The sequence below is a fragment of the Apus apus genome, chromosome 1 (genome assembly GCF_020740795.1).
Source record: "Apus apus isolate bApuApu2 chromosome 1, bApuApu2.pri.cur, whole genome shotgun sequence".
Lineage (NCBI taxonomy): Eukaryota > Metazoa > Chordata > Aves > Apodiformes > Apodidae > Apus > Apus apus.
This window is the reverse complement of record NC_067282.1, coordinates 87,839,789-87,860,570: the sequence shown is the minus strand read 5'-3', so window position 1 is coordinate 87,860,570 and position 20,782 is coordinate 87,839,789. Positions and strand designations below refer to the sequence as shown.

Genomic DNA, 20,782 nt, shown 5'->3' with positions numbered 1-20,782 from the left:
TGATTGTGTTCTGTACAGACTTTGTGTTAGGAGTTGTTTTGTTTTGCCTTTTTTTTTTTTTAATTAAGAAATGTATGCTGTGCACACAGATAATTAGGATAGAGAAGCAAGTGTGCTTGGAAGTGCACATCCAAATGCAGCATTGCTCTCTTCAGATTGATAACTCAGACTGAACAAAGTTATTAACTGAGGTTCTGATTTTCTAGCAGTGGTCTTACTGGCACATCCTGTATTTTTGAGTGGGTTTTCCTTTTAGATTTGTGATTTAATATGTATCAGCACATTGCTGAATAGAGTGAAAGGGATGACAAAAAGTGTCTTCCACTTGCTTTTCATTTAGCATAAGAGTTCTTTCTTAGTTTTCTTGATACACTGCCTTGTCAAAATAAATAAGCACAAGGCAGCTGCTCTTAAAGGTAGGGAATACTTAAAACATGTAATGTACCACTGTGAAGAAAATGTAGTAGTATTTCTGGGAAGTGTACTAAAAAAAAATAAAATCCAGGAGCTTTGATCAAATGCCAGCTCTTACATCAGTCCTCTTTGTAATCTTTCTTGCTGATCTGTGACCTTGACCTTGTGTTTGTGTTTGTATGTCAAGTCTATTTTAGGGATGGACAAGCTAAGTTCAGTTTAATAGGATTTATACTGCAGCTTTGCAGGATGCCTCACTAAATTATAAAAAAATAAAGTATTTAAATAAATTCCTCTATTTCCAGTCTTCTTTTTAGATTTCAGAATGCTTGAATACCTTGACTATATATATATATATATATATATGGTTTTTTAAATTTATTTATTTATTTTAAAATTCCTTTTAGGAGATGCCTCTTAAAGAGGCATTTTTATATCACTGAGGAACTTTTCCAAATTCAGCCTCCAGACAGGCTTTCTGTCTGGAGGTGGGGTTTTCTCTTGGGGAATATCCCAGTGGCATTGATTCATGTGGCCTTAGTGTGGTTCAGTACTGAAAGGAGTATTCCCTGTTCTTTGTTGTTCCTTATGCCGTGTGTTCCCACGGAGAACTGAAACAACCACTCAGCAGAGTCTTTGAGGTTTCTTTTTATGGCAATGAGGTCCTTAGTTAGTCTTGCCTTGTGGGAGCTTTCTGTAGGAATGCTTTTGACAATGCCAGGAGGGTGGCAGGCACAAGTGGCTGCAGATCTCTACACCAAGACAAGGCTATGCATTTTGGCAGCAGCTTCACACTTAGATCAGACAAAAATTATTGTGGAACCATCTTTTTGTGTGCATTTAAATGTGGAGCTGCTGAACTAGTTTATTACTAGCATTGTTCTTCATGGTGACTGAAATGGCCTTCTTTTCTAGAGACTAGACACCTAGCAGCAGTTAGGATTTCATGCACTGGTGCCGCTTGCAGGGCTCTTCAGCACAGGCTTAATTTTAGACATGCTAACATAGCAGTGAAGTTGGTCAGTGCAAATGACACTTCGGACAGACAGTTTTATAAAGGCTTAGTGAGGCTGTTGGTTTAACAGGCACTGTGAAAGATGGTCCCAAATTAGCTAATACTTAACGCAAGTATGGAGTAACAGATTTATTTTTAATAGACCTTTTATTTTGAGGGTAATGTTATGTGTAGGAAATCATACACTTTCTTCAGAAATGAATCACACATCTGTGTTGTTTTGTTTTATGCAGTTTTTAAATGGGTATGAAGACCTGTTTCACCTTTTCTTACATTAATGGAACAAGTGGTAACAATAAATAGTTTTTCTTGCTATTTGGCACTTATTTTCTTCATGCAGCACTCAGAAAAGATGGATATAAATCGTATTAGGAAGAGCTCTATTCTGCAATTTTGTACCAGCATATTATCTATCTTTTTAAAATTCTTGTTGTTTTTATCAAGATAAAATTTGAGAAATTACTTCAAAGTAATGTTTTATTAATGGATAGTTAAATGCTTCCCCTTGCCAGCCATCCACTATTCCTGCTGTGGCTTTGAGGCACTGAATACAGTTTTCCCTGGTTTTGAGCTAAGTCAGTGTATTATTTGTTCTGATTTGACTCATGACTAAGGCTGAGTTGCTACCCGGTTCCTAGTGCTTGAAGGTATTATTAAGTAACTGATCATCTCTGTATACATCTATGTGACTTAGAAGGCTTTTTGTATTTTACTTAAGGATTTGTTATGAACGTTTTAAGACTAATTCTATCACAGTAGTAAGATAAGGACTTTCTGTGACATTTTTTACATGTTGTTGCTAGCCTTTTCTCACCAGGGTTTGCTAAAGTTGGTTCTTGTTGTAATGTTAATTCCACTTGGTTTTATTGCTGCTTTGGAGAGGAAAAAACCCACTTTTTAAATTGTAATTGAACTAGTAGAGACCTTCTTGCTAATGCAGATTTTTCTTCTCCCACTTAGCTGAAATTATGAGTCTTTTCTCTGTCCAGAGCCTTTAGAAACATCATCTACAATATGCTGAAATCTCCTTTTACAATAGAAACTATATTGTCCTTTCACTCACTTAAAAAAAAAAACAACAAGCAAACAATCAAACCCAATGCAAATCATCCAAGTCTTTAACATGAATGTATGGAGTTTTACAAATAGTTGGGTAGTTCGAGCCTGTGATCCTTTTCTTCAACTTGATATGGAATTACTGTGTATTTGTGTTTGGTTAGCTGAAACCTTTTCTGTTGAAAAGTGTAGAAAGGGACTCTTAAGTCATAACTAATCATGACATGCTTGGTCTGAGGATTACTAAGTGTCCATAAAAGTTGTGCATTGTTTTTTATTCCTTTGTTGTAGTTTGGCTGCTGTGAAACCAGTTCTTGGTTAAAGTAACACAAAGAGACTTATCATATGACAAATAACCTAACGTGTATGGTTGTTCCAATGAATTCAAGCATACAAGATTTTATTATAGTGCTGTCAATAAATGCTTGCATCTTTAGATCCCTCCAACAAGCTGAAGGTCAGAGTTGTGTGAAAATGCATTATCTGCATGCATTGATCGTAACTCAAAAGCATGGTTGTCCAGAAGAGGACATTGATTTCTTCACTGGATATTAATCAAGTTTCGTCTTGGGGAGATGACGTAGAGTTAAATGCATAATCAGTGATTATTTTTTTTGGTATGTATTGGAGGAAATGGGAATCTGTTTGTTAATTTTCCTGTAAATTGCTTATTTATAGGCAAGTGATTGGAAGGATACATTCTCTGTCCCTTCTGTGGAACCTACTGGTGTGTTAACCACCCCTCTATCCTGAAAACAGGTCATAGTATATATTTTTGTGACTGTTAGTTCTTAGTCTCTTGAACAGGAAGATTCAATTAACCAAAAGCCTTTTTGCTCACAGTATTTCTGACCTTTGATCAACACACTACTAACCCAAGTTAGTAGAGATTTAGTGATACATGCTGTTTCTTCATTTCCCTCCTTTTTTTGCAGGGGGGTGTTCACTTTCCTCCTTATTGCTTAGTTCAGTTCTCTTTTCAATAGCAGAAGATCACTGAGAAGCAGCTTGTGGGGCAGTTTGAGAGGCCAAATACTGAGTTTCTTAACACATGACATTTATAGGTTGAATGTCTGTTCCTCTTCATACTACAGCTGGCACTGAGTTGGCAGAAAGTGTGTTTCTAAGTTCACGGCTGAGTGTTAGCAGATCCTGATCAAGAAATGAGTTCCATGATGTCTTTTTACAGTACTGTTACGCAACAAAATAGAAATGTTTCTCCAGTAGTATTTGTAAGAACAAATACACATGCATGGGCTTGTGCTAAGGAATTGACTGAAATTTCTCTGAACCACTCAGTTACAGGGGTAAATTGCAAGTTACATGAACAGGATAGGGTTTTCCACATGTAAGAAAGATTGTGTGATGCTCAATTCTTTTACTTAGAATAAGAAATACTAATTTAAGGGAGACTGACATTTAGCTATTGTTTGAAGAGTGCCAAAAGCATGAAGAATGGCCATACTTGTGATTTGTCTCTGAACTCAGCAGAACTTACCAGGAAGTATTGACATGCAGGCCAGATTTGGGTTGAGCTATGTACAGTGCTTGAGTGTACTTGTACACCTTGAGAGCTGCTACTAAGGCATTCACAAACTCAGCTTTTATGGCACTTGTGTCTGTCCCTCATTTCCCCCTCCCCATATGCTTACTTAAGCTGTTTTGGAGGTTAGTTCTTACTGGTAAGTTTGTGAAATAAGCTTCAAAAACACAAGTAATGTAATTTAGGTAGAAATGTCCGCCTGCAGCCTTGTGTAAGCTATACACTGTTTCCTGGAAGAGATAGCTGAGGTTTGTTGAGTGCCAGCATTGGATGAGTTGCAGCAGAACAGAATTGTTTCAGTATCCTGCTTCTTGGGGCAGGCTAACCTCTGTGGGGTTTTTTGCCACCAGGCTAGGCTTACTTCGGCACCTAAGCTGTCTTGGTTCTTGCCTGTACACATCAGTCTGCAGCACAGACATAGCTTTTTCTCTGAGCACAACCACTGATGGGTAGCTGCTGTTCATGCTCGTAGTGTCCCTGGATGGGGGAGAGCCCTGTGTCAGAGCTAGATGGGTATTTCTGTGCAGCGTGCTTCCCCATGGCTGGGTAAAAGCTGTGATGTAGCCTGCCCTACTAAGGCCTTTGGTCTGCCATGTGAAAATGCTTGGCCATCAAATTTGAGGCATTCTGACTTCCACACCTCTCCTCGCACGGGCACCAGCGTGCTCAGCCTGCCCTGCCACCTCCCCGAAGGGTGCTCTGCAGAAAGATGAAAATCTCTCTGACATTTCCACACCTCATTTAAGCAGACAGTAGAAATATTATATCCTCCCTTAATATATATTAAGTATCATCCCAAAGCTCCTCGTTGCCATGAGGTGGTATTGCGCGATCTGGGTGAGTCACAGATTCCCGGACTGGGGAGAATCCCATGTGAAATCTGAGGAGTGGAGGGACACTGAGATGAGGTGTCTGAATCCTCCTTTCCACAACCCAGAAGGAATACGTAGGAACAGCCTCCCTTTCCTTACGCGCCTCTGGCGCCACAATTAACAACAATAGTTACTAGCATTTACATTTTAGCAGTCTCTCAAAAGCCAAAGTAAATCTAAATAGTCTCTGCTGCCAGAACAGTTTGGGTTTTTTCTTCCCCACTCAGTTGTTGGTTTGCTAACATTTCAGTCCAGTAGTCTGTCAAGTCTTATTCTCACAAGAAAAACTGTTTCTTGTGTCTTCTGTGCTACTGGTTCTTCGTTCCTGTCACTGATGTGATTTAGGACCTCACAGTTACTTAGTGATTGTGTGCTTTTCTGAAACTGTTGATTTTGCATCTCTTTGAGCTATTGTGTCAGCTGTTAGGGAATCTGTTTTCTGTGCTATTTTTCAAAATTCTACCATTTAAGCTGCTAAAACCATCCAAAGGTTTTAATTAGGCTGTTTTGGGTCTGTTTCCTTTCCACTCAACCTCTCATCCCCCAACCCAGTACAGAAAAAAAACAACATCCCTTTTTGTTGTCTAAAACTTCTCTTCCAAAAAGAAAGTGAGGTCAGGACCCTGTCTGGCAGTACACAGCTTGACAAAACAGCAGGGAAAGGCTTTTCCATGTCGGATCCTTGCAGAGGATTTGGTCATGGTGCTGCAGCTGTTGCTGTCCCAGCTGCTATCCCACATAGGTGTGTGACAGAGCCAGGGCCCAGCCCTGGCTGGGGTGGGGGATGCCATGGGAGCCCCTTCAGAAACCCTGGTTGCAGCAGGGTCTCTGATTGCTGCTACAAGGCATTTCACCCTGTGCCCTCTCCTGACCCAGCTGTTTCAGTGTGCTAGGCTAACCTTCCCGTGTTTAGCATGTCTCTTAGAATCATGGAGTGGGCCTGGCGAAAGAGTGGGTAACACACCATGCTCCTGGGAAGAAGCCTGGTTTTGCATGCTCAAAGTGAGCCTGTAGGAGAGGAGCTTGAATTTATTTTTTTTTAATTAATTTATTTTAAAAAGGCTTGTTGATTCCCAGGTTCTTTGGAGTGCAACAATGGAAGAGTTTACCCATTTATTGCTGAATTTTGCTCCATCATCTGATGACTGTTGAGTATTTTTTAATCTTTTTCTACAATACATTGACAGAGAGAGCCTTCAAAATGTCTTGACAGACTGATTAACACTGAAGAGGTCTCAGCTGGTCCATTCATCTCAATAGATTTCTGACATAAAGCAGAGATTTAGCAAAGCACTTAAATACTTTATTCTCTTAAAGTGCATCCTGAAGTGCTGTTTGTGCAGCTCTGTGGATTTGGTACTGTGGGTTGTTGAGTCACGCCTGTTTCACTCCTTACAACCTTAAAAAAAAAAAAGTCAACTGATATGTTTGTACCACTACTCTGAATACATCCTTCCTGCCTGCTAAAACCGAAGAAGTACAAATGGATCTTAATAGCAAAATAATTCTGGGACAGCTAGTCTCATTTTCCACACTCGCCTTTAGTTCACTGCAAGGTTCTGCTGCAATTTCCAGTGCATCTAGGAATTTTTCTGGAGACTTGAATTTCATTGTGCTCTGCAGCATTTCACTGCAGGCAGCTGTAAGGATGGGGAACGGTTTAAAATTCTGTGGTTTAGGTACTTACTTAGTGCTGTTCTTTTAATATATTTATCTTCAATTATCTTTCTGAAGTTTGCATGTATTGCTCCATCTGGGAAAACATGGTACAGAAAAGTAAAACCACAAGTCAGATAGCCTGTCTGCAGCACAGAGAGTAATTGGACCCCTGGATGTTAGGCTGCCACTGTAATCACTACACTGCATTCCTCAAATCTGTAATAATTAAAATAACTGGCTGAGCCATTGGTTGATGTGGTGGGTTGTCGCCTCTACATTTGGAAATATGAGAATGGGAAAACAGTGAGCTAGTGAGAGACTTCTGGCTTTTGCAGTAGTTTCTAACCATTGGAACACTGAATGTATTAAATAACTAAAGATTTTAATTTCACAGACCATTTTGATTTCAGCTCTACAAAATTGTTTTGACTCATCTCAACTTAAACATGGAATATAAAATTGCTATAGGAATTAGTAGTCATTAAAAAACCCTGAAATGCAGTTAATAAAAATGTTTTATTTGTGTATATGTGTACGCATCTGAACCTCTTATTCATTCTAACCATGTTCACGAGATTGGTTAGTATCTCTTTTAGTAAGTGTTCATGTGGGTGATCTGCTAGCCGTTCCTAGTATAAAATCTTGAATTAAAACTGCAGAAGAAGACACCTTGATAATATTTGGGTGTTCATGAGCTATCTCGACTAGATTGTATAGCCCTCCTACTTGGATAAAACTAGTGTAGTGTTCTTGATTTACTGTGGTTCTCTATTCTGTTTAGGAAAGGAATTCATCTAGAAATACTAGTCTGGAATATTGGAAAATGTCTTATGGATGTCACTCTTCTAGTTTAAATTGTGAAATGTTCTTCATTTCCTAAATGGCAGCAGCTGAATAACAGGTTAACTCAGAGACTGCTGTTTGTTTAGTCTCCAATTAGGTTTTACAGCTGAGACATTCATTAATTCAAAGAATTCTTTAAAAAATAAATATATATTCAGGAGTAAAAAGTCATTGGCTCAGATGTGGTTGTGGTTTAACCTATTAGAAGATGTGTTTTCAAATTTCATTATCTTTTGCAGCAGTAATAATTTATGATAAGCAAAGGATCTTAAAGGTATATTATTACCATTATTTTAATATCTTTGTAACAGCAAAGTGTATCTGCAGTTTGCAAGCGAAGATAAAGTCCAACAGCTTCAAAAATAGAATTAATATTCTGGACGTACGCAGTTTGGTGTACATTTTAATAGTCTTCCATCTTCCCTATCCATGACCAGAGTTTCTCCTTAGGTACATTTTAAAAGGCTGTAGGACTGATTTCCCATGGTATGCTCCATGTGGGGAGGGTCTCCCCAGGTCACAGCATTTTGCTGCAAATTCTGTGGCTGTTCTAGTTCTGTCTTGGTAAACTTGGCTTAATGAGCTGTGACCACTGTGTGTTTGTGGAGGTTCTGAAAATAGTCTCTGCAAAACAGACGTATTTATTTGTGAGGGTACAGAGATGTCGAAGAAAATAGTGAAAACAACAGAAAACAGTGCATGTACAGTAGTTATGTGGTCAAGAAAGCACAGCACCTTAAATGTATCAATTTTCCCACAATAGTTTAATGAAATGTTTACGTATAGAGATGAATAGATATTAGAGGTTAATGTTAGAGGCTCATTGCAATAAGGTTACTTCAGCTCCTACTTGGAAATACAAAATGTATTCCTTTAGGGGTTCTCCTTTTTCTTCCTTCTGCTTTATTTTTTTAATATTTGTCTTTTGTTTTCTCTGTTGTGATAATTTCTGGAATAGTGTTTAATAGTGAGAAAAAACATTAACATTTCATTGGGTGTGTGGAAATTCTCTGGTATGGTCTATATGTTTTTAAATGTTGTTGAATGGTTGCTTTAGTGTCCTGCTAAATATTGATTTCCAAAGCTGGTTCAGTTTCCACATGACCACACTTCAGGTAGTGGAAGAAAAGTGTACAAAGTACAGAACTCATTGAAAATGCTTAAGTTAGGAGATTGTCTTCAAACCCTGAAATCTACTACCTGATTTTCCATCACAAATAAGGTGTAGGTTTAGAAACTTTTTTTTACAATGTAATTTTAAGTTCTCGACAGATTATTTCATCACATTTGTGTATTGTACATTAGGTCATGTAAGGTTTTATAATGCTGCAATATCTGTTGTAGCACTAGATCAGAATGGGCTCTTTAAGAGGATCACTGATGTCCCATTCCTTACAATGTTAAATGCTCTTTAAGGAGGGCTCTTTCCATCAACTTAGTTTCTGTAAAATGATCAGTATTTCCTTAGCACTGAGTAATTAAAAAAAAAAAAAAAAAGTAACAAAACACTTCTTAAAGTTCTTGTATGTAAACAGTATTGGCTACAAGTGTCATCTCCTGTAACAGGCATTTCAAGTATCCAAGGGGATATGCATAAATGTATAGTCTTTTTTAAGTTACTTAGAGCTGTAATGAGTAAAGCTTTACTGAATATTGGCTTAATGGTCCATTTGTATGGGAGACATTATTTTAAAGGTGACCTGCAAGGCTTGCTTTAATAGAAGAAATAGATAGAAATAAATTCTTAAAAAACAACCAGTTTTATTGTCTTGGACACAAAACACAGTGTATCAAGTGCTACTCATTCCATTGTAAGAACCGCATGCTGTCAGCTTAATTCTATTTTGAAATATGAAAATGTGGCTACAGATAAACAGTTTGCTTTTCAAAGTTGGAAAACTGCATTTTGCAGATAAAGTGCATTCCCAAATGTTTGAGGAAACAAGTTTAGCTTTATCAATATTGCGGTTGCTGGATACTTGATATACTCATTGGAAACCTTGTTATTTTACAAAGATTGGCTGTTTCCAATTTTAGTCTATTTTGTGTTGAAACTGCAGAAGCCCACCCAGAGATCACAGAATCATGGGATGTTAGAGGTTGGAAGGGACCTCTGGAGATCAAGTCCAACCTCCCTGCCAAAGCAGGACCACCACAGAATCTGGGGTAGGTCACACAGAAATGCATCCAGACAGGTCTTGAAAGTCTCCAGAGAAGGAGACTCCATAACCCCTCTGGACAGCCTGTTCCAGTGCTCCGTAACCCTTACCGTAAAGTTTTTCCTCTCATTTACATGTAACTTTCTGTGTTCCAATTTGCATCCATTTCCCCTTCTCCTATCACAGTACGTGACTGAAAAGGGACTGGTCCCTCCTTCTTGACACCCACACAGGTTTTTGAAGGAACAGTGAGATGATGGGTAACTTTGAATTGGTTGAATCCACATTTAAGTTGTAGTTATGTATTTGAATGAACGCTGTCTTCTGTGGGTAATTATGTACATGCTGGTTGACATAGACATGCATTTCTGAGAGAAGTACTGAGACTCCCAGCAATAGCTACCAACTTTTCATTTGATGTTAAGATACATGGGTATACAAATTTACAGTACAATTCATTGCAGACTTTTTTTTGTTTGTGTGAGATCAGTTTTTAGAGTTTCTCTAAATGACTTAAAATCTAATAAGGGAGTACTTGCAGAGGGGGATATATTGTCTATTAACATTACAGCTACTTCATTGTTCATCTGTTTCTTTACTTTTTTTCAGATCTGATATTTTTCTGACTTCTAGTTGCCTGTAGCTTTTGAATTAAAAAAACTGCCTCTGGGAAGTCAATCATAGTATATTTATTTACTTTAAGGAGGCAGGGATTTCATCTGTGTACATCCCTTTTAAACTTATAAATACAAATTTTCAGTGGACTTTTAGTCTGTGAAAGCAAACTGCAGAGTTAGATATGTGGAAAGACACTTAACTTTGCTCAGGTTGAATATTTATGCCAGTTAAGAACTAAATGAGTGAAGGACCAGGCATGTGTAGTGTAACAATCTCAATATTGAACTGTGTTGACTGCATGAATTGTTCATGCTGTCGTTGACCATGACTCAAACAGAAGAGATGTATCTAGCATTAGTGCCATTGTTGTGCTTTTTAAAACAGCTTTTTATAGCATGCTGCCTCATCCAGGGAAGTATTGAGTAGATGTACTCTTCTCTCCTTGAAAAGAACAAGACTTCCAAGAAGACCTGTTTCTTCTACCATTATATAATTAACACATTAAAAGAATGTACAGGTAAAAAACATCCAATGAATGGAGGATTTAGATTCTATAAGGAACATGAGCACCTTTTTCCACCACTCTTATTACATGACTGTTCTACTGACTTGCGGTAGTTGGAAGTTGTGAGAACAACAATTTCCATCCTTGTTGTGCTATCATACTAGACTTTACATTACTAGATAGTTTTGGGCAGCACTGGCAACTTGGGTTCTACTTTTAGCAATATCTACCTGCCAAGCAATAATGATATTGTGTATGATGCTACCTGTCTTGTTATTTGAAAACAGATTCAACGTGAACCTAAATACTGATTTGAGGCGTGACTTCTCCCATTAACTCTTTTAGAGTGATAGTCTGCATGTCCTGCATATTTATATAATAAGAAATGTTGATGCAACTGTGAAATAAAATCAAAAGTAATTTTCTTAAAACAGTATCTAGAGTGTTTAAGATTTTCTTTTCATTCTTGCTATTCTTTATTTTGAGCTGTAGCATACAGAAATTCAAGGAATAGTTGTAGCAGCTATGCTTATTATAGTTAAGATTAATTTTTGTGTGACATTTTCTCTCTCAGAAGTGTTTTTGCAAAGTTCTTTGTATTAGTTGCCATGTACTTTGACTTCTGATTTCTTTTGGAATGTGGTTATTGCTTAGATATCCTGAATCTTTGTCTCAGATAATGTGTTTTTTTAAAACAAAAAAGTCTTAGGCAATTAGATCTTATCCTAAATGTTTTTGTTCTTGACAACTTTTTTGTTTTGTTTTTTCATGTAGGCGTTCTGTGTGTTTGGAGATGGAAAAAGATGAAAACCAAGCTGGTTTCCTGGAGAAGGAAGGTGGCAAATACTTAAAGGAACTTTATTACTGTGGAACCATGTTTTGAATGCTTCTCCTAGACATCTTTCATAAATACTCTAGATATTAGCAGGTTGATTAGAAACCTGTCTTATCAAACAGTTTATACTGGAAGAAGACTGCTTGGAATATGACATTTTTGTATTGTTTCTGAAAGTCTATGAGAAAATTCCATAGACATCTGCCTGTTATTTCTTAACTCCACATCTCAATTCAACTACAACAAAGCTAGTCTTTGAAGTGAATAGAACCAGAGCCCTTTTGGAAACTTTTATTGAACATGACTCATGGAGAAGAGCTTGGCTCTGAGATGCACCAGGATTCTGTTGTTCTAACTTACCTAGAGGGATTACTAATGCATCAAGCAGCAGGAGGCTCAGGTACTGCAGTTGACAAAAAGTCTACTGGGCATAGTGGAGAAGATCAAAACTTTAAGATTTCTGGAAATATATTTCCTAACTGTCAAAGTAATGGTCCAGCTCTTAACACAAATACATATCAGGGATCTGGCATGCTGCATCTCAAAAAAGCAAGACTGTTGCAGTCTTCTGAAGACTGGAATGCAGCAAAGAGAAGGCGGTTGTCTGATTCCATAGTGGATTTAGGTGGAAAAAAGGAAGCTTTGTTAGCTGGTGTGGTTGAAAATGTGCCTAAAGGCAAACAGGATAGCACATTACTTGCCTCTTTGCTTCAGTCGTTCAGTTCTCGGCTGCAGAGTGTTGCTCTGTCACAGCAGATTAGGCAGAGCCTTAAGGAGCAAGGGTATTCCCTTAGCCATGATTCTTTACAAGTGGAGAAAGATTTAAGGTGCTATGGTGTTGCATCCAGTCACCTGAAGACTCTACTGAAGAAGAGCAAAGCTAAAGATCAGAAGCTGGACAACAGCCTACCTGATATAACAAAGAATGTGCCCAAAGAGAGGTTTATAGAATCTCCTCATGCGGTGCAGAGTGGTCCTAAAGTGATAAATGAGCCACTGTCATGCGCTGCAAGATTACAAGCTGTTGCAAGCATGGTAGAGAAACGATCCAGTCCCGCTGCTTCACCAAAGCCCAGCGTAGCATGCAGCCAGCTAGCTTTACTCCTTTCCAGTGAAGCTCACTTGCAGCAGTACTCCAGGGAACATGCTTTAAAAGCACAAAATGCAAATCAAATAGCAAGCGAGAGACTTGCAGCAATGGCCAGATTACAAGAAAGCACTCAGAAAGATGCTGGCCAGTTCAGTTTAGCAAAAGGAATGACAAGCCATCTCAATGGTCAGACAGGATCATCAACCAAAACAGCATCTAGTAAAAGCAATATGGCACCATTTCAGAGTTCAGTGGGAATCATGCATTCGCCTCCAAAAAATGTGGGATACAAAAGTGCTTTGGAAAGGAGTAACCTGAAAACCTCTCCCAGCAACAGTTTGCTCTTGCATCTACTGAAAAGCCAGAATACCACCAAACATGTAAAGGGCCACGAACAGAGCGAGAGAGCCAGCATTTTTGAAGACAGCAGCACACCGACAACTATTGATGAGTATTCAGACAACAATCCCAGTTTCACAGATGACAGCAGTGATGATGAAAGTTCCCATTCTAACTGCCTTCCTATAGACCTTTCCTTTAAACAGAGGACAGATAAACCAGATACAGGTCCACTTGCATCACTGGGTAACCTGACTCAGTCCTTGCTTCATAACTGGGATCCAAAAGTTTCTTGTCCAGAGAACAAGGAAGACAAAGACACTCCAAAAGCTTCTAAGTTGAATCCTCATCAGAAAGTAACATTACTTCAGCTGTTACTTGGACATAAGAGTGAAGAAAAAGTAGACAAGAGTAATGACCCTCAGGGACCACACAGTGCAGCTGATGTGGCAAAATTTACTGTACAGACTGGTAAAAGGACTCCTGTTACTGACAGTCCCAGTGCAAATCGAATGACTCCGCTAAGCACTCCACCTTTGCTGGCTTCTACAAAAGCAGACTCTCCTATAAATCTCTCACACCAGTCGTCAGCCGTCAAGCGTAGCTCGCCACCGTATGCTTGTAGCATCCAGCCGGACAGGCTGATGAATCCTGCATCTAAACATTTGATAGACCTTTCTAAAAGCAAAGAAATTCAAGGAGCCAAGCTGAGCAGGAACGATAGTCCCCAAAACTCTTCAGCTTTCAGTGCAAGCAAGCTGTTGCAGAACCTCGCTCAGTGTGGCATGCAGACTTCCATGTCAAGTGAAGAACAAAGAGCTAGCAAACAGCTGGTAGCAGGGAACACAGATAAACCTGTAGGCTTGATTGATAGATTGAACAGCCCTCTGCTTACAAATAAATTGAATACGCCAGAAGAAAATAACAAAATATTCAGTTGTCAGCCTGCACCAGCTGAACAAGGACTTCCAGGTTCAGAAATAGAAAATCTCCTTGAAAGGCGCACTGTCCTTCAGCTGCTTCTGGGAACTCCCAATAAAGGTAAAAGTGAAAAGAAAGAGAGGATGCTTTTAAGAGATGAAAGTTCTCAAGAACAGACAGATAAGGCTTTGAATGAGCAAATATTGACGGTAAAAATAAAAACTGAACCATCTGATGAATCAAATGTTCCTTATAATTCAAGTGTGCAACAAGTAAGAGAGTGCAAGGGTAACAAATTTCAAGGATTTGTTCATTCACTGCAGAGAAACACAGCTGCTTCTCCAGCATCTGAGGAGGTGAAATCTGAGCCTCTTTCACCTCAAGATTTCTCTTTCTCCAAAAACGGCCTGTTAAGTAGGTTGCTGAGACAGAATCAAGATGGTTACCCTGCAGATGAGCTGGACAGAAGTCACCGAAACAATGAGCTGACACACCTTGAATCAAAGAGTCTTTGCACAGTACCGAAGAAGAGGAAGCTTCATGCTGAGCCTTTAGAAAGTCCATTAAAAAAGATGAAAAGTAGTATGTCTGATGCTGCAAACAATCATGCCTCTCCTGCAGAGGCATTGTATGGGCCTTTGCTTAATCAGCAAGAACTGAAATTCGGCAGAAATGATGCTGAATTTAAATATGCTGTAAGTCATGGTTCAAATAATGAAAGTGAATATAGGAGTTGGTCTAGAGATACTAAAGGCTTTAATGTGTTGAAACAGCTGCTTCTCTCAGAAAACGGTGAGAGAGATCTGTCACAACATAGGAATAACATAGTAACAGAGGGCAAGAAAAAAGGAAACAAAACCAGTGTGACAATTAATAAACCTGAATTTAGCATTTCTTCAGTAAATGCACTAATGGGAAGCCCTGTGCAACAGAACAATTGTGTAGATCATAGAACATTTCAGTATCCTGTAGCAGTAAAAAGTCCTGCTAGTTCCCCCTTCCCTGAACATTTTGGGAGTACAGTATCTAGACTTGAGTCTGACCAGCTGAGTATGTGTCCCATGCCCAGTGAAAAAGGGCCCATCAGATGGGTGATCACAGGTGTGGACAAGAATGATTATGAAAAAGACTCTCCAAGACTGACCAAAACCAATCCAATCTTGTACTACATGTTACAGAAAGGCGGCACCTCTGTTAGTGGCCAAGAGCCACATGACAAAGAAACCTGGAATGAACCTTCATTTACTGGTAGTTCAACTCATGTTACAATCAAAGAGGAGTTGACATCTGATGCAGAGCTTGAAACTCCTTTTAGTAACCTAAGAAGCCCTTACAACAGCCATATGGGGAGTAGTAAGACCTCTCATCAACATGGTATGAATGGAGAAGTAAACGGACTGCTGGAAAAAGTACTAACAATCAAAAAAGAGCCAGAATAAACTACAGCCTCTTCAATGAGTTTACAATCAGTGGTTTTGAATCTTTGTTTAAAAAAAAAAAAAAAGAAAAGAAAAAAAATAAAAAGGAGTACGAACTTGACTACTGTATAAATTGAGCATGATTTTAGAGAAGCATGGTCTAATTGAAACATGTTTTCATTTGATAAACTTTTTATTTTTCTGGTGATGTTATTTAAAATACATGTAGATAAAATTTGCTTTACAACAGATCATCACAAGGAAACTAGAAAGGTCATAATTTGTACAAGACATTTCTGTATACATCAGATTAAGTTATGAGTACTCTTTGATCAGAGTCTTATTTGGATCTGCAAGGTTTTGGTATAACAAAGTGTAAGCGTACAGCCTAGGTGGTGGTAATGCTGCGTTTTCTCCCTCCCTGTAAAATAATCCTTATTTTTTGGAAGCCTGAGCATAGAGACAGTGTACTTTTTTTTTTTGAATGTTTGATATGTTTTGTTAAATTTTAAGAATAATTTTTAAGAAGTGGAGCAGTCCGTCCAGGGTATTAGCTCATCATATTGGAAAACCTGTGTCAGTGTTAATAATTGAAATGCACTGAAATGTATTTTTTAGTGCTTCCAAAATTTGTATTGTTATTTTTAAATCGTTTGTGGTCCTGCCAGAATAGTGGTGTAAAAATCTATTTTTCTTCTTTGCCCTGCTCTTGTCAAATGCCTTCCTCAGAATCCTTAGACATAGTTATAAGTTACAGGTTAGATTAAGGGATTTTTTTAGGTTTTTATACAAAGGCAGATTTTCATAGGCCATGCAAGTACTGCATGAGTCTTTGTTGGCGCATTCCTGTCACTTCACTGCTTGAAAGGGGAAAGCCAAAATGCCTCTTGGAGTAGTGCATTTAAGAAAGTTGAATACATACTGGTGAGGAAAATGGTGGAAAGTCTGTGAAGCAGAAGAGTGAAATTGTCTGGTGAGCACCACTCTGCTTCCCCTGCAGAAGAATACCAGCTGCAGTAAAGCAGCACATCAGACTTCTACTCAGACGGAATAGGATTTTAATGAAAAATGTGTTGACCTCTTCCTACAACCATGGAAAAGAATCCATATTCTGTCAATATTTATTACTCTCTGAACAGCTGATGCATGGTTTAATGCACTACCCTTTCACTGCAGAAAATCTAGTTTTAGAATAATTTTTCAGGTTGCACTGAGGATAAAATTGTGGATTTGTCATGTTCTGTAATAGATAGTGAGACATGTCTGAGAAATCTTCCTCTGCCCTTTTCCTCAATCCCCACCTGTGCTATGATTTGTAACATCTGGCAATATCAGCCTGAGATGGGAGTAACTGAAAATTGCCGTCAAAGCTGAGACACCTGAAAAGAATTGTGGGCTAGGGAAGAGCCGTGTGGCTCTACTTCCTTGTTAACACTGTCAGTGTTAACTCCGTTTGCAACCTTTATTTCTCATGGGGGGAGGAGGAGGACAAAATCCAGCTCCTCTAAATTATATGCATTATTGCAAACTCTTACGTTTTGCTGAATTCTTTATACTCCCCTGAAAACAATGTGGTTTCTAATTTCTGATCATCCTCTGTTCTAGGAGCAAACAGCTAAGTAGCTGGCTTGCACAGCTAATGAAAGCTACACTCTTTGACCATTTTCACCACTGAGACCTGATGACACAACAAAATTGCTGTTTCTGTCCATCTTGTGTTTGCGTAACAGAGATGAGTGATGGGGCATTTTTTTTCTGGCTTGGTTTCAGAGATGCTTTTCCCAGACTGATGGCTTGCTGAGACAGAGCAAGCTGTTGTCCCCATTTTGTCCTCCATCCCCAGCCTGGGATCAGTTCCTTTCTTCCCAGTGCAGTCTATGCTGAAAGTGACTTCTCTTGCCTGCCAGGTGGAAAGTGCACCACTATTGTGTTTTACCCCCTGGAGGATACCTTCTTTTAGGGAACACAAATATTTGGCAGTATCTGACATAAAACATTCCCCCTAGTTTATATGAGAAATAAAAGAGCGATTTAAAGATATATTTTTATGTTATTTGGGTGAAGCGTAATATATTAATGGGCTGTACAAAGAAGATTTATATTTTAAAACATTCACACAAATCTAGTATCATTTTAAATGTCATTGTCTGAAGTATAATATAAAAATAAAATTTTGTTTGTCTTTAATATTGCATTTATAAGTGGCCCAGTGGCAATTCAGATGTCTCATAGAATAATCATTAACCAGATAAAGTATATTTTGAATTGACAGTAGAACTGAATTCTTTTTATATGAGTCAACCCAGCAGAAATATTAAAAAGATGGTATTTGTTCCATCCATTAAAGGTCTCTTAAAGTCTTAATTATTTTTCTGGAAACAACATGTATATAGCTAGGAAATATATACAATATAGAGTAATAGATGGTCCCTGGAGTAAATACAGAACTATAATTTACTTGGAAGGCTCCACAAAAAATTGCAGCTTGAAAAGATGTGAAATAACCTGGTTGGAAAACTTCATCAAAACCAAGTGGAGATGAAGGTAGGGAGGAGCATCTAACCCTAACAAAAAGTAATATTGGAGCCTAGGAGTGTGCTTACCAGTGTATTTATTCTATGGTAATCTATTGTTACAATATATACTTTTAAACATTTAGTTTTTAAAGTTTTATAAAACTTTCAAGTTAAAATGTTAACAGCTTGACCAGTTATTTAGCTTTCTTTTTAAGTATTGTTAATGAAAGGATATTACCATTCTCACAGACGTCAGTTAACTAAAATACACAAGAATTCAAGTTTAGGACATGCTGTTCATGGAAGAATCTTACCTCTTGTAGACGTTGCAATCTCAAGGAGCATCCAACATAACAATGAGGCCCTTGAGAGAGGTTAGGGCATGCCAACTTAATGCTTTTCAGTCAGCTGCTAAAAGAGCAACAGTCTCCTGTGTGAAGTTCTCCTTTATCACTGATGTTACCCCTCCCTAGGGAAGAGAGGTCTTGAAAAATCTGCCACATCCACATTTACAGCCTTTAAACCTGAGGACCAAAGGCTCTTCAATAATTTTTTATCTTGTAGTATAGGTGAGTAAAAAGGAGTCATCATCATTTTACTTGAGGACATTTCCATCAGAAAAGGGGGGGTGCAGGAGCTGGGTTTGCTGTACCAGCAGAGGGATGTGTAGGGCTGGCTGTGTTTTCCCAAGCAACTCAAAGATGCTTGATTTCCACCAGTGCCTGTAGATGAATGATAAACCGAGGTCATCTGAGTAATGCTTGATATTCTCAGCAACTCCCTTCTTCTTGGTTCAGTAGACATTCACTGCATTTTGGCTATCCCTGATATGTTTCCTCAGTCTGTGGGAGTGCAAGCTTCAAAGATTGCTTTGCAAACTCAGGAGGATGAAGTTTCAACTAGGCCTTTAGATTCTAGACTTGGAAAATGGAATCTTGTCAAAGAGGGGCAGGATTGATGGGTGGTGGTGTGCAATCTCACCATCAGAGGAGGAGGGAGGGAGGGGAGGAGATCACATCCGGCTTGCAGCTGGTTGATACTGCTAGGAGAAAGCAGCTTCCACCCTATGGAGCAGTGAAGAAGCAAGTTAGGGATGTGTCTGTACTATAGTTAAAGTTGTAAATTGCAGCCCCTTGGGACTTGTACCTGAATTAACTTTAACTTTGCTTCGCTCGGAGTACTCACAGCAGCAGCAGTCGGGTTGCCAAGTGCCCAGTGCCTTCCTCAAAGGGCATCTACAGGCTCATGCCGCTTCACCCACTGTGGTGATATAGTGCTCAAGCTAGCTAGATTTGGGGATTGACTGAGAGAACCAGATTTCTAGTTTCTCCTCTGCCAGAGTTTGAGGAAATGTGTGGTAATGCATGACCACAGAATCAAAGATGTTTTACTGAAGGGCCGCTCTGCTGATACCACATAACTGGGTGGCTCAGTTTGACAAGTTTATAAATGTTACAAGATCAAAAGGGAATTCAGCCATAGCTTTCACTTTTCTTAGCCATTTACTCTTAGTAATGTTTTTAAATTTTTAATTTACAAATTTTTTAAAAAGAAAGAAATGAATGGTTTAAATTTTCCCTGTTAAATGTTGGTGAAAGTATTACAGCTCTCATTGACGTCAGTGACATGATATTACCAGTTTGTTCTCTGCTACATCTTACAGAGGAGTAAACTGGTAAGTATATATTATATATATTTATATATAATGTAAATATATTGACTTGTTACACCTATAATATGTTGAAATTGGTTTTTAAAAGGTGATGTAAATAGTGGTTTCCTTAATGAAAAATACATATTTTGTATTGTTCTAATGCAAAGGAAAAAAAAACCTTTTAATCTTTTTTGTTATGTATATTCCATGTATAAGTGTAAATATGATCACATAGGTTTAAAAACTTTTGCATGTATGTATACAGTTGCAAGTCTGGAAGAATGTATAGAAAAATACTTTTATTTAAAGTTGTGATTACCTGCTGCATGAAAAACGCATGGGGGACCCTGTGCATCTGTGCGTTGGCAAAAAAAAAAAAAAGTCTTAACAAGTCAGGTCAGTTCAAAACACAACAGTATTCCAATTCTGGACATGACTTCTGCTGTGGTATTTTAGCTTTGTGAAAGAATGTGCTTCAAATCAAAAGGGTCTGGGAAAAAAAAATAAAAGTGCAAAACTATTTTAAAACATGAAGTACTCATACATCTATAATCAGTCATGTAAGTTCAGGACTCCATTTTGCATAATTGAAATATTGTACCAGGACTATTCCATGCCTGTAAAACAAAGGAATATTGATTTTCATTGCCATATATAAGAATTTGGGATTTTACCACAACCAATTTTACTGTGATGTGTCTTCAGTAATTTATCTAACTGGTCTCATTTTTTTTATTAGAGATTAATTTCCTCATGTGATGTCACAAAACTGTACATACTGCAGTGTGAAGTTTTTTTAAATCTTTCAGTGTTTACTTCCTGAAGAAGATTTGAATAAATGAGAAAAATGCATTGTCTTGATGGGTTTTAAATCTGCTTTATTTCTTGTACACTTTCCATTACAGGAGTGTTTGCAGGCTCTTTGCATCAGTGCTGTTAATGCAAATGTCTGATAACAAAAATACCTCAACAAACTTAGGGACACATGGTCTTCAGCAAGGCCACTGACTGGAAATGGAGAGTTGTGGAGCTGGAAATGAAACAACCTAAATCAGATTAGCAGCTTTACTTTACAAAGCATTGTATAATGTTTTATTCAAATGCCCCTCTGCGTATTATCTTGAAATCAGTGACCATAAACTGGAAACCTCTAAATGGGACTTCTCATGCAAAAATAATTTTAAACAAATGTTGAAATGTTTCTCAGGTCACCTGTGCATGGCAGGAAAGGTGTGTTTCCCTACTGAAGTCTACTTTGGTCCCTATCACAAAGAGGACTTTTTAGCTGTATTAAATTAAATTCTTAAACATATAGAAAAGTGAAC

General features: G+C 38.2%; 1 protein-coding gene across 9 annotated transcripts in view; it reads left to right on the top strand.

Annotated features, from left to right (window-relative positions):
- Positions 1-20,314, top strand: part of NRIP1 (nuclear receptor interacting protein 1) — a 143,040-nt gene extending 122,726 nt beyond the window's left edge. For 8 of the 9 annotated variants that reach the window (XM_051635761.1, XM_051640034.1, XM_051639191.1 and 5 more), the window contains one exon: positions 11,459-20,314. In XM_051635761.1, coding sequence (XP_051491721.1) covers positions 11,820-15,308 — 3,489 coding nt within the window. In that variant the 5' untranslated portion in view covers positions 11,459-11,819 and the 3' untranslated portion in view covers positions 15,309-20,314. Of the gene's footprint in view, positions 1-9,462; positions 9,569-11,458 lie in introns of all 9 variants that reach the window. The other variant, XM_051640817.1, reaches the window with a different exon arrangement.
- Positions 20,315-20,782: the final 468 nt, after the last annotated feature.